General features: G+C 26.1%; 3 protein-coding genes across 3 annotated transcripts in view; 2 read left to right on the top strand and 1 right to left on the bottom strand.

Annotated features, from left to right (window-relative positions):
- LOC113550325 (neurobeachin-like protein 2) overlaps window positions 1-15,518 on the bottom strand; it is a 108,351-nt gene that overhangs the window by 65,263 nt on the left and 27,570 nt on the right. Inside the window, exons 32-33 of the mRNA XM_026952072.1 lie at window positions 11,402-11,551; window positions 10,781-10,938 (exon numbers count right to left, since the gene is read on the bottom strand). Of these exons, the coding sequence (XP_026807873.1) occupies window positions 10,781-10,938; window positions 11,402-11,551 (308 nt within the window). The remainder of the gene's footprint in view (window positions 1-10,780; window positions 10,939-11,401; window positions 11,552-15,518) is intronic.
- Window positions 831-5,037, top strand: LOC113550329. The gene is made up of 2 exons (XM_026952075.1): window positions 831-952; window positions 4,039-5,037. Exons 1-2 carry the CDS (start codon window positions 938-940, stop codon window positions 4,885-4,887), a joined length of 864 nt encoding a protein of 287 aa, XP_026807876.1. The 5' UTR covers window positions 831-937; the 3' UTR covers window positions 4,888-5,037.
- Window positions 8,402-9,437, top strand: LOC113550328 (cuticle protein 21-like). The gene is made up of 2 exons (XM_026952074.1): window positions 8,402-8,557; window positions 8,667-9,437. The coding sequence occupies exons 1-2, from the start codon at window positions 8,552-8,554 to the stop codon at window positions 9,342-9,344; spliced, it is 684 nt and encodes a 227-aa protein (XP_026807875.1). The 5' UTR covers window positions 8,402-8,551; the 3' UTR covers window positions 9,345-9,437.

The raw sequence follows: 15,518 nt of genomic DNA, 5'->3' as shown, positions 1-15,518 counted from the left end.
CAATTTCAAACAGATACTTAGTCTTTAATACAAATAAATGTGCTATGTTATAATCATTAATGTATTAAAAATAAAGTTAAAATAAAATTTAAACTTAAATATTTTTTATTTGTTTTTTAAGTTATGAATACCACTACACAGTACATCGGGTATTAAAAATAAGGAAATGAACAAAGTTTAAATCATGTAAGTGGTAACATTTTTTACGAACAACGAAATGCTAGGGGACATATACTGGTGTAAATATATTTTAATAAGAAAAATAAGAAAAAAACACAAATATAAACATTATTGATTTTGAGAAAAAATTTAAAAATCAATATGATGGCCTATATATAATATAATAAAATACTAATATTGTCAACTATGCTATTTTTAAATGTACTTTAATTTATCAAAACATTATTTCACTAATTAATGTACTCTATCAGATAAGTAAAAATATGTATGTATTAAGCGAATGAAAGATGTCCTTATTATAATAATTCGTGTAACTTTGTTCATTCTTCCAAAAATGTGTTATTAATTTATTTAGTTTTTCTTAAATTGAGATTAAATAAAAAAGAAAAAGATAATCATTAAAAATATTTTTTTTATGAAATTCGTTTTATCAATACTGTTTCAACCAAATGTTTATAAATTATGGGTTAACGGTAAAATTTGTATAAAATATAATACGTATCGTTCTGCTGATTTGATACGGAAACCCCTTCTGAACCATATAACATTATAGGAAATATATAATTGGGCTCTCAACATTTCTCGAATATATATGAGTATCGAACTCTGGTATAAAATACACATTAAATAAACCATTAAACTCAAACATACACACATACATTGATAGATACATACATGCAGACACACAAAAAAGTATTTATTTTCATAGGTGCAAAGAAATGTTTTTGTAGCAAGATTTTTAAGAACTACTTCGATCATGATGGAAGCTTGGGTAAGTTCAAGTTAAAATAATATTTTATTATTTTAGCAGTAAATGATAATAACAATTTACTCTTTAACTGTCAGTAATACATCAACTAAAATTATTCGAATATTATGTGATTTTATCGATATTCTTGTAGTATTAATTCATAAATACACCAAGAAAAATTAAAGGTTTAATTATTATAATATATTAAAATAGAATGAAAAGTTACGTAAGGACAGTAAACACTATTACTATACTATAAACTGAATGTTCTGAATAATAATTTTATTTACTTGTGTAATTGAATCCAAATTTTTTTCAAGCTTAATATTATATTGTTTATTTAATATTATTAAGTAGCTTGTAATGATGTAATTATAGTTTAAACTAAAATATATTCGAATGAAAACGTGCTGAGACAAAGGTATATTTTTATCAGTAATAATCATAATATATTAAGGATAACTAATTACATAAAAAATAACTATTTTATACATTGTTATGTAATAAATAGTTTTTGAAAATAAAATAAAATCTTAAAATAATGTAAAAATCTTACAAATCTGCAGACTAACAATATTAAACAAATTATATAGGTAATAGCCAATAGGTATAATATAGTAATAGTATGGCACAAATTCTTGAACACTAAATCTGGTTTTAATAGCAGGAATCGTATTTTTTTTTTTCAATAAATAACTATTTACTTTTTTCCCCATAAAACTTCATTCCAAAAAGGAAAAACTACACACCCGTTACTTCCTCTACATAAAATCAATCAAACTATATAATAAATAATAAATATAAGAAACAAAATGAAAGATTCTCTTTACATTCAACACACTTAAGGCAATAATAAAATAATATGAATAACGAATTTATAAAATAAAGAAATTACGAAAACCTTACAATAATTAAAACTAAAATTAATAATGCCTACACTCAGAGAAAATATAAATATAGAAAATATAGTTTTAATTTCTATGATTTCATTCCATTGATTTACTATTTTATTGTTTTCTTAAAATGTATGACGAATTTCATCATTTCAAAGATAAAATAATCAATTCAAAGATATTTTCTTTAATTTAAGAATAAAAATATACAATTAAATTTTAGCAAATCCATTGATTATATTATTCAGTTTTCTTTAAAATAAAGAAAAAAAATATTTTATTTTATGTTCAACTGACTTAGAAACAATGAAAGATATCTTCATTTTTACGCATAATTATGATGTTGTATTAACGAAAAATAGTACTTAATTTGTTAACAAAATGGTTTAAAATCAATAGCTTTATGTATACTTTATTTTATATATTATATTAAATACATATCAATCAATCGTTACATCAATGTTACTTTTCTTATAATCAATGTTATCGGATATCATAATTCAAGTTTTCTAAAATAGTATTAATTTTAAGGAAAACAACTTAATGTGAATGGAATATTATCAATATTTCGTTTTTTCTCAATTTAACAACTGTAAAATGGTATTGAATTAATAGCATTTTTCGTTGTATTGAAAAAAATATATTTTTATAGTTTAAGATAAAAAAATATCAGTCAATTAGTAGAAAAGTTTTGGCGTCGCTTTATGGCATAGGTATATTATGCAAGATTGCAGCCAACGCGTATGCATAGATAAGTACAATAGTAACAAGAACGAATCCCGCTCCGGCGGATTTGGGTGACGCCTTGATTAACACGGTGCTCGAATTTTTTGCATTAAAAAAAAAAAATCATTATATTGAAGGAAAATTTACTTTTATCTAGTACATTAAATCTTTAGTTTAAAGATATTAAGGTTATAATTTAAAGGTGGTAGTATTAATCTTATTACAATTAATATTTGTTTCTATTATATGATTTCTTTAAATTGTTTATAGTTATAATTAATTTAATGAAATCAATAACCTGAATATAATGAGTTGACATCATTGGATCAAAATCATACCCGTTTTTCATTGATTTAACATGCGTTTTTCATTAATTAAATGAAATTTTTAATTCATTTTTGAATATAATTTATAATAAAATTAAACTTGGAATTCAAGAATAAAATAATAGCATAAAATAAAATAATGATCCATATTCTGAATTTTCACACATATTATTCTAAATTTAACAAAACAAGTGTGGTGTTTATTTTTAACTTTAATCTTAAGTAAGATTTACAAGATGATAACTAAATTAAATTTAGGTACAACTAATATAAGTCGTAAGGAATTGTTAAATTAAAAATTTACTATAAATTAAATTATTAACATAATTTAAATTGGAATAATAAGTAGCTTATTGTACAATATATGTTATTATAAGGGCTCTGGTATATTTTTATTATTTAAAACTAAGTTGATATCTAATATATTAATCTCAACTTCAAATAACTTCAACCAACTACGGTATATAGTACAAAATTACAAGAACACATAGTACGTAATACAATATGTATAAAGATGTATATATATATAATAATACACAATACACATACATGTATATGAAATATATTATAATAGATTTATAACATAATTTATACCTTAGGTCAGCCCAAGTATGCTGACTTATTAATAATTGACAACATACACTGTTCGAATAACTTATAAATTCTAGACACGCGGACTTTGAGACTTGTTTTTGATTAAACTACGTATTAAATTCCTAAGAAACAATGGCGAAATATGCAATTACTCGATTTCACGTCTGTTTTATACACCAGTATTGTGTAAAAAAAAAATAAAAATAATAATATATCAAGCAAGATATTTCAATACAATCTGATTACCATTAATCACAAGTTTGGCCGTTTCCAATTGATAATTTTTTATCAATTTCATTTTGTTAAATCAACCACAAACGACACTTCACTTAAATTGTTTTCAAGGACGTTACAAATAAATCGTCGGTAAAAATGTATTATATATTTATTCTCATACACTTATTAATGGTATATATTAAATATACGTGCATTCAATTTTACTTAAATACGCACAGTTCCCAAGCATTAACAATAAATTAATATATTTATGGAATTATCTATATAGTATTGTTTTTTAAAGCAAACAAAACGTTTTTTATTTAATTAATTTGTTTTTTTCTTTTAACAGATTTGGATATTTTTTATTTCCTCCTTATTCTCTATACTTGCAAAACATTCTTGTCAAGTGCCACCCGACCGTAGTACCAAATCCTTAAGCCCCATTATTATACTACCAGCTTCGTCCGGAATATCGTATGAATCACTTCATTATCCAGTGCCTGCGGAACAACAGTATCAAGTAATACCACTAGTGATAAACACGGGAAAAATACCTTTAATTAATCACGCAGTCCAAGCACCAATACAATACTTTGTACCTAAGAGCGAAAACCAACGCGCACCGATATATGAATCGGCACAATATTTACCAGCTCGAGACGAACGTGTGCAAACACGTAACCCGGAAACAAAATTATATTCAAACGATGAGAAAACCAAAAACCGACCGACGTACGATCGTAATAAATCACCAACTGCAACTGCTACAGTTTACTCAGAAACGCGTGTCGATGGTCAACCATCGTCGCGGGAGTATAGTTACGGCTATAAAATAATCGACGGTCGTGTTGATGATTCGAATGACCGACGTGATGTAGCGAAAATTGTTGACGATGGCGGGTCGACGAGCATACATTTATCCAGACCAAACGAAATAGATAGAGTGAACACGATAAACTCGGGTGCAAAATTACAAGAAGCGAACAACGAACGAAAAACAGATAAATCCGAACCGCAGAATAACGGACCAGACAATATTTCCAGGGCTTTAAAACCGATAATTGTTAAGACAGAATTAAATGCAACAGAAACCGAATTGAAAAAATATTACAAGAAGGTAAAAAATCCGGAAACACCAATCAATAAAGTGACCAATAAAAATGGAAAATTGACAACAATAAATCCTGCACAGCGGTGAAATTGTCAGCTAAATAAAATACGGTGGTGGAATAATGGCGACCATACAAACGAATTAAATATAATTTTAATATAATATAATTACAATTATAAAGTGTTAATATTACAATATTTGCTTATTAGTGTCGTTAATAAAAATCGGATAGTGTAATTATGTAAATACTTCAAAATAAATATCGTCTAAAAGTCCTCATAATATCATTGTACAGATACTGCATAATAATAAATTATATGAAACACTTTCATGTTTAATACTATATAATCGAGTATTAAAGGTTTGTTTTATATTTAAATATATTGTTATGCATTTTTTTAATTCAATAAGAAAATAAATGAATGGTATCAACTATCTTGTATAAATATATATTAAAATATTTACTACTTATATAATACTCTGTATTAGTGAAAACTTTAATGTCGAATTAATGTATAGTATTATGGTTCATGGGTATTAACTATAAATCTATAGTATGATTTAAATGATTATTACTTATAACAAACACGGTATCATATTATAATGACTCCACTCGATATCATACACATATATATTATATTAATATAGCTCAGTAACCATGAAATACATACTTACCTATTAGATACTTTCTTCTTTTTTATATTATAAATTAAATATTTTAAGACAATTCCTAAATCGACAACATCGATAAAATTAATTATAAAGAAATACATACACGGTATCTTGAAATTAAATATGTTAAAATTTAAAATAGTGGCAATAAGTCATTAAAATTATACTTAAGTTGCCCTAACGTGAAAAATATATTATAATATGATTAGATCAGATGATTTACAAAGATTAATTTAAAATAAATTGCAGGTAAGTAGAAATTATATAATGGCGAAAGAGAAATTGAATTATTATAATAATCTAATAATTTAATTTAATTTATTAATTAAATTACCCAATAATAATAAAAAAAAAACCCTAACTTAAGCTAAAGAGTACATTAATAATGTTATATTTAAAAAAATATAAAGTACATAGCGAATAACAATCAATTTAAACTACAAAGTATAGCAGTATATTTAACGCTGAAAAAAACTATTAGTAGGTACTACGTGATCGTATTTTTGATTCAATGAACAGATAGAAATACGTTTTAAATGAATGTATAATGTATAATGTATATTGTATAGTAATGAAATGTAAATAAAAATACCCACAATGTAATACTATTACAGTCTACAACACAATTCGTTACTATTTTCGTTGTATCAATTAATAAACCATTACATTTTTAATAACAGCTGACAAATTTTAAGGGAAAAATACATAATACACAATTCTAAATTTTTCAGATATCATATTTGAAATGTTATAAGAATTTAATAAATATATTTAAAAAATAGTTCAATTTCTTTCAAACTAAATACAAAGAAATTAAATCTTAGAATTAAATCAATAAGATAAAACTGCACTTAACACAAGTGTGCACTTACGCAATCGATATATATATATATTAAAATATAAAATAAATTGTTTACATATAATATTAATAAAAAATAATAAATAGGAGATACCTCGTTAACAAATATTAAAATTTAAAAAGAGTAGACTACTGCCACAAACTTGCCAGTGGCGTAGCCAGGGAGGAGGCTGAGGGGCTGCGCCCTCCTGAAATATTAAGAAAATTTAAAAAAATTTAATGGTCTATACAAATCACAACAAAAATTGATCAGCCCCTGAAAAATCCTGGCTACGTCAGTGAAACTGGCCGATCACAAACAATTTTTAAACGGATTCTAATAACTGATAATCCTGATAATCGTTTTATATAGTTCTTATAATATTTTCATTTTATAAGACAAGTAAAATGTAAAAATTCACGGTTTTGTGTTCTGCTACAATATAAATCACAAAATATTTTTTGTGAAATATAGGTTTTATATGCCGTGAAAAATAAATATTTATTTCAACAAATATACATTTTTTAACAATTCATACTATTCAAAAATCTTTTAAAACATAACAATTATGATTTGATAATGATTTGATGATGATTCCTAATGTATATAATTTATATTTTTGGAAATTTCATTTCTTTAAATTAAATAAACACAAATTATTATAAACTAAGAAATTATGAATACGTGATTATTTTATTTTTTTTAAAACTAAGACTTCAAAATTGAATTTCTAAAAAATCGTTTGAACTAATTACTATACTTTAATATTTAAAACTTTTTTTAACAAAACCAGTTTTAGAATTTTTAATTATGTTTAAAATATTTAAAGTGTAGGTATAGGTAATGTAAAATTATATTGTTACGGTAAATTTACAAATACCAGTAAAACTGCATAACAGTACATTTCGCGTTTTCGCCAATCTTGGTAAATTCTAAGATAATATACATAATAATTTGGCCAAATTCAAAATGATTATTGTAGTTTAAGCTTTTTAAAAATGAAAATTGCTAAGGCAATAATCATAAGATAAGTTATATTTTTGAAATTATAAAGATATTACAAAATTTCCAAATTAAATATGATAACTGATAAATGAAATTAGTATTTGAAAATTATATTACATATTTAATTTTTACTTGTTTTAATTATAATTATAAATTTCTTAAAAAAATGTATAATATTTATTATTTGGAAATACTATTTATATAAAAATATATATTTCCTTAAATAATATTATATTACAAGATGCTATATTAAAATAAATAAATAGTGAAGAAATAAACCAATTGTGTATTTATTATGTGTATGAATGTGATGTATCTATATGTTCAATGTTCGTGTTTGTGGGATTTTAATATTTTTTTGTTCAAGATCAGATTATTATTATTATTATTATTGTTTTTTAAATAGTATATTGGTATTCTAAGTTGTATATGTTTCTATTATTTTCAATGATATATATTATAATAGAGAATATTCTTATACACAAGGAGCCTACAAAATATTATTTAATGTTTTATAACTTCCCATTTGAAAAAATGCAAATATATTAATCCGCAGCCTAGACTCATATCAGGTATGCATTATACGCCATAAAAACGTCCTCGGTAAATGCGTGTCGGACCATCTTTCACGTGCGCGTTTTAATATTCAGAAATTACTCCACAATAAATAAGTAATTTAAGCTTGCCAATATAATTATTATGAAAATATATTGATAAAATTTCGTGATTAATCAAATATCATTTTAAAATATCATTAATTTGATAATATTTTTATATTCGCTCTAAATGATTGGTTTTTATTTATTCACTTTATAATATTATAATAATGTAAATAAGACAAATAATTCCATGACAATATAATACATATATATTGGCCGAGTATATAAAAGGGTCAATTTCTATTTGTACAATTGGCTCGAAAACAAAATTCACTTAATGATCTATTTCATTGCAAAATCCAAACTATGAAGATGCATCATGGTCGTTTGAGACATAAGTATAATTTAATTCTAATCACGGCACCAGACTTTAATATTATCATGTTCATCGATATGAATTATATTTATCAACACGTACGAAATGTCCTTACAAATGGTGGGGCACGAGGGCCTTTTAAACAATATATAAATGGGAGCCGATCAAGATTGAATCACATCACAGTCAATCACTCCAAACAGTACTACTATTACCAGTACAAGAAGTATTCGATTTACAGACTCAACAACTTCTTCAACATGAAGGTAAATGATACATACATTTAGCCGACAAAAAATTAAATCGATTATTTTACGTTCAAAGAAAGTCTTTTCCGACTAACTGAAAAAAAAATAATTTTAAAAAATGTTTCAGGTATTCATTATTCTGCCCTTAGTAGCCGCTATGGTTTCAGCTGCCGAAGTTATTATAACCGATGCACCCGCGGCCTATGTAGCATCTTCATTCACGTCACATGGACCCGTCCCTTGGGCTTATCTGCAACCATTCTACCAATCAGCACCGTTAGTGGCGTACACGGCATACGCAGCACCGGCTGCCAAAGTCGTCGCCACTGCCCCAGCCAAAATCGTTACACCAGCCAAAACCGTTCCCGTCGCAGTAGCCCCCGCTAAACTTGTCGCACCAGCTGTACCAGTCACCAAAGTTGTACAAGTCGTACCAGCTCAATTTCAGCCCGATCCGTCATACACATTTGCATACCAGGTACAGGATCAGATAACTGGCGATTCTAAAAGCCAACAAGAAACCCGCCTAGGAGACGTCGTCAAGGGACAATACAGTCTGATTGAACCCGATGGCACAAGGAGAACCGTAGACTACACAGCTGACCCAACAAACGGATTCAACGCATACGTACAGAAATCTGATGCACAACAAGCAGTGTTCGTACCATCTGTATCGACAGACGATGTAGAAACTATCAAAGTAGACACCATTGAAGTTGAACCAGTCAGGTATGCGCCTACGGGCTCAAAACCGTTGAAGAATACGCTAGCTGTGCCCGAAACCAAAACCAAAACTGGTTATTGATAAACGTTTAATACAAATATATATTTTGCTAAAAATTCCAATTTAATTTATAATATAGAATAAAGACACGTATGTTATATTATTCATTATATATATATATTTATTTATTTAAATTACAAACTGTTAAACAAAATAAAAACCCAAATAAAGTTTATTTATATATTTATAAATATTTTTGTTTTATTCAGCTTCTTAAAATGTTTCATTTAAAAAAAGAGAGTGATGAATGATATGATTTATTCAATTGACGAATCACTGCAGGTAATCAATACAGTTACAACTTATTAACTACACATTAGTTAATAAGTACGCTATAAAACTAAATGGCAAATAATGTAATTGAGTGTTATTGGATACCAACAAAAATGTGATTTAAAGACACTTTGTCTTCATCCCAGTTCTAAAGATGCAAATTCATCACATATTATTAAGTTAATAAAACAATAAAAACACCTACAAGGTACATAATACCTAATCAGCACCAATCAATTTTTGTATTCAATTAAATCTCGATAACAACTTACTCACAATATTGTATCATTAAAAAGTTTATCTAACATCACATAATATAATTATCAAACAAATTTTAAATACGATTTCCTCTACTTTTAAATAAATATAAAACTAATTCAGCTATTTTATATTACTATTAATTAGAAAAATGTTTTAAAACTAGAATATCGATCGATACACATTATATTAAGAGCGGAAGTATTCCAATACTATATAGCCATAGGTAGGTGTCTTGTACAGTTATATTTTAAAATAGTTTAAGAATTTGTTTATAAAAAATATTAACCGTCAAAAGCGTATTAAATTAAATACGAAACAATTTATGTATCACGCACGAGAGTAATATTCGTTATAAACTTTTATATATACAAATAGTCACCATATTATAAAACTATTGGCATTCACAAAATATCATACTGAATATATTATGTCAGCACATACGACACTTTTATCATTTAAAAATTAATTCCCAAATAACAAATAAAAGATTCAAAAAAAACTTATCAATAAATTATTATTATATCATACAATAGAACAACTTACTAATAATCATGGTTTTTCATTACACAAATTTAGATCGAAATAATTATTTAATTAAGCTATTAAGACATTTGCTTACCACGTAATATATTATCGTAGGTATTTAGGTAGTTAACTATTTATTTTTGTATATAAAATATTTTACATTAAATTTTAACACTTAATTAAAATATAGTCAAATTTAGAAGCGACATAGTTAGTAGGTAACTTTCAAAAACGATACTATTGTTTTAAATATATAGTTCGCGCTATAACATAATGATATACCAACATATATATTAATATTATTATTAAAATTATACCAACTTAATCTAAATGACATATATTAGATGTCAAAGAAATACATTATAATTTCCTAGTAAAAAAAAAAAAAAAATACTAACCTTGACTTCCAGGGTCCTCTTTCTCCGCACAGATATCCTTTAATTTGTCTCCATTTAGCACGAACCAATAATCGTTGAGCCTTTTTCTGATTTTCCATTAAATATATTCTTGATTCTTCTTCTTCTTTTTTAATCTTAAAAGGTTCTAATATCAATGTCTAAAAAATAACATAATTATTAAAAATAATTTCAGTGTTTTTGATAAGATTGAATGAAAGCGCGTTTAATGACCGTGACAAAATGAATGCACACCGTTTAACATTTAATTGATAAGCTAAGCTATATATTTATTAATAACTGAACAGAAAAATATTCATACGCTTAATATGTTGCTAATTAGATTAATACTCAAAAGTAGAAAGTGAGCGACGATAATAATTTTATAGTATGTAATAGGTACTTCCAAAAGTTAAGCAGAAACCACGAGTCACCTAATCTATTCGCCAAGCAAAATTACATATAGAAATTTCAAGTATAGTATGAGCCATTATGTAATCAAATTACTATAGTCTCTAAATAATGAATCAAGCCCACTTGTATAATAATTGAAATTAAAAAAAGGCGTATAGGTACCTACCTACCTACTGCGCATATTAAATAACGAATAGTTTTATAAGGTACCTGAAACGATTTTCGACTTTCGGCTACAAGTCTACTCCTGGTGTCCAATGCGTTCTTGTATGATTCATAGCACTCGGCCCAAAACGTATTCATAGACTCGGTAATCTCGGCATTCATAGACCGTCGATAGTCGTTGCAAAGGTCTGATACCTGCGCAAAAATAAAATACCGGTTCATCATAAAGATCACATCAATCATAATCCGGCGACTGTCGTACTTTCCATTTTAAAGGTGTGACAAGACAACGTTCTATGAATATTACCCATTGTGATTAGAATTTAAATCACATCTTCCGGGGGTCAGAGGTAAACATGCAATTATTTAATGTGTCAGTGTTATGACGAACAGTGAATTTCTCTGTATATCATAGAATGAGGGTGTCAGTGAATGGAACAAGACAATGCTAATTCGGGACTGGTGAAACTGTATAGTATATTTATATGTATTCGCACACATATTAAGTTCGTCAAGAACAGCTCAACCTAGTTTAATTAATTGTTTTTAATTGGACGTCATAAACTACATGATGACAATTAGTCGCTAATTAGAATTATAAGTAGATATCACGAGTTGCGTTTATTAAGAAAAATGAAAATATTATAAAAATAAAAAAAAAAGAAAATTTATGATAGTAGGATTAGTATCATCTACTAAGTTTCTGCTTGACTCCGACTCAAGTTAAACATAGCGTGTAGCTTTCTATTCATTTATGTCCACTTGCTACACCCGAATAAAAATTGGACTTAGGTCGTGCCATCCAAAAAAACAATGATTTCACTTTCCGAAACCTCTCGTGACCCCTTCATCGATAATGATGGTTAGACACCGTGAGAAACACTTCGTTATATTATTGTAATGATTATTCGCCGCCGCCACTGCTAATGGTGTATTTTTCCAGTGAAAGGAATAATCATCACACATTTCAATATCATATTACACTATTATTATACTTTATTATTACGTGAATTTGCTACCCGCTACAAATGCCCCCCTCCCCACTCAATCTTACAGTACTAATCCCAACGATAGTCGATTGTCGAGTAAAATACTATACTTTGCATAATATTTCGACCAAACCAAATGTAATTATGTTTGACGTCAAGATATTATATTTTTTTTTGTCTATAGAAAATTCGTCAACGATGACTTTGCCCGTTTGCCGTATTACACACATACATAATAATATTTGTATGAAGGTATATCATACCGTACACATTGGAATACTTTCGCTAGAATTACATGTTACATCGGAACAATGGGATTGAAATGAACGAAACGAATATCATTCTTAAAGAAGAATATTATTCGTATGGAAAAACGATTGGACAATGGTATTTGGAACAATATTCTTATTGAAAAAATGTACGAAAATATTACATTCATATGGAACACAGAAGAGAGCGTTGTAATATCAAAAAAATATGTTTATTATTATATGGGTAAAAAAAATCTTTATTAAACTATACAGGTAGTCACTTTTATAGAGTTATTATTTTAAAACTATTATCTAAGCAAATTGTTTAAGGAAGCGTAAGTAAATTTTTATTTTTTACAACTTCAGTGCATATATTTTAAGACGAAAATATTGACAACAATTACAAACTTAGAATATTGAATAAAAACACTATTTAGGAAGTTTTTAAGTCTTTATCTCTTTAAAACAAATAATTTTTAAAGGGTGTATTTAAGTCAGTTATATTTTTTTTATTAATACGTGACGAATCATGTTCAAATTATTTTGTAACAAACTCAATAGAACATGTGATGATTAAAAATAAACTAATTACTTTATACAAATTTAAATTTCCTAAATAATTTTTAGGATATTTTAAATATGATCGGGATGTACTTTAAAGGGTTATTAAACATTTAAACTTTAGTATCATAATATTATCATTATGTAATGTACTAAAGTGCACAATACACATAGAAGCTTTTTAAACGTAGAATTGAATCAAAAAAATACAATCCTAGTTTCATATTTATTGAACAAATAAGAAACCATACGTTATTTTATTTCTTAAAAAATTTAATACCACACGGTATGTAAAAATACAATTTTAAGGTTTGTTATGATTATATACCTAATCATATCTACCCAATCTTAATTTTAAATATTCTGTAATCTTAGTAAATAAATATTCTCAGTTTTAATGGATTAATACAATATTTTGGAAAAACAATTAAAAATCATAATTTGACTTATTTATTTGAAAATTTTGATAATAGTCTATTTAATCCATTCGTAAGTCATAATTTATATAAGCATTATCCAATTGTTCTTAAATGTATCACACACTATATAATTAGGTATATATTTTCATATGATCTCTAAATATACAATATACTACGGATATACAGCTTGTGTCCATATAGTAATTTGAGACGAGAAACATTTAACATAACTCGGCGTAAAAATGATCAATTTTAGCAATAGTTTATATTTTTTTATTAAGAACACAAAAATGACTTATGCTTTTGGCTTTATTTTTATAATATTAAATTTTAGGTATGTGCAGAAAACAAGTATATCTTATTGATTTTTAAATGGCAACCATACCAACTTCCTTAGTTAACAAATAACTGAGTAATTGAGTAATAGCATCTCAAATATTTTATATTAATCATGCTACGCGTGTAAAATTTTTTTTACTAAAAATGACCAAAAATACGCTGTTTTTATAGATAAAATTTATTTAATAGTCTAAAACGAATAATTATTAGTGTAATACCTCTCTTCCCTGAATATTATCTTGAATAATACTTATAATCATACTTATTTTTTTTTCAAATCTAAATCTAATAATCTCTTTTCAAGCATAATATTCAATTATGTTTTATATAATTTGTAATGATACGCCACAAAATCAAAACAAAAACAATAGGAGAACGTTAAGGAATTTATAAAAGGTGAACCATCGCACTTGGTTTGAAAATGATCAATTAATAACAAATTTTTTACACGTTCTATATTAAATAAATAATATCCAACACTCAAAAATACTTTGCGATTTTTTTAACTTCTAACCACCTATACCAGCGGTCCTTAACCTTTGTGTAGTGACGACCCAAGATATTTACCAAATTTTTCATGCGACTTTTTTATAAATAGTGTTCAATAGCGGTTTAAATTTTAGCCGACCCATTTAAAATTATTGGCAACCCAAAATTGGGTCGCGACCCTATGGTTAAGAACCACTGACCTATAATACAATTAAAATTCACAAAAAAATATAAAGAAAATTAAATTTTGGTGTTTAATAACATAATTTAATGAGTTTTTGCTCTTGATAACGTTGTACAACAACAAAATTTAAGTACACTTACTCTTAGTCTTAATTATATTGATAAAAAAAACAAAAATGATTACTAAAGATGATAATTGTTTAAACTCGGAAGACAAGTTTATATTTCCAAAATTGTGCTTGTACATGAATGTTACTATAAATAGAATACATTAAATATTTATACTTATAAAATACATTTTAAAAAACACCAATAAATATATCTCAATGGAGAAGGAAAAATTTGAGTAATCGAATTAGGGTTAAAGGTTTTATGCGCATACATAGAGGTCAAAATAATTTATTTTAATTGCAGCGAGAGAACGCTTAAAATGTATTGACGTTTTAATGAGAGAAATTGGCGTTCATATAGGGATTTTAGCTCACGTTTAAGAGATTTTCTAAGCCTTTTATAAGATGTATGTACGTAATATTTATCATTTCTTTTTAAATTTGATTCTTGAAAACAATAAAAAAAAATTTGAAAATTGACTACGGGTGCTCTAGAACATGTTTGAATTAGATAACATTGCATAAAATTTCCAGATAAACTTGGTCGATATAAAACCACCCGAACATCATCAATTTACAGTCTTCATTATTGTCAACTAATATTATATAGAAAAAAAGTAATATTTTATTGAGACTTTTTTGTGCTTTAGTTTTAGTTTCGTATCAATTATAATCCATTTAGCATCTTGAGATACCATGATAACGGTTTCAATTTATACTTTATAAATAAAATAAGTTTAAACTTTATCACTTTTTTGCTGAGTATAAAATAGTTTCATGAAACATTATTTATGGTATTATAAAAAACATTGACATAATTC

Source organism: Rhopalosiphum maidis, chromosome 4 (genome assembly GCF_003676215.2).
Source record: "Rhopalosiphum maidis isolate BTI-1 chromosome 4, ASM367621v3, whole genome shotgun sequence".
Taxonomy (NCBI): domain Eukaryota; kingdom Metazoa; phylum Arthropoda; class Insecta; order Hemiptera; family Aphididae; genus Rhopalosiphum; species Rhopalosiphum maidis.
The sequence above is the reverse complement of the archived record's forward strand: the minus strand, read 5'-3'. Positions and strand labels throughout refer to the sequence as shown.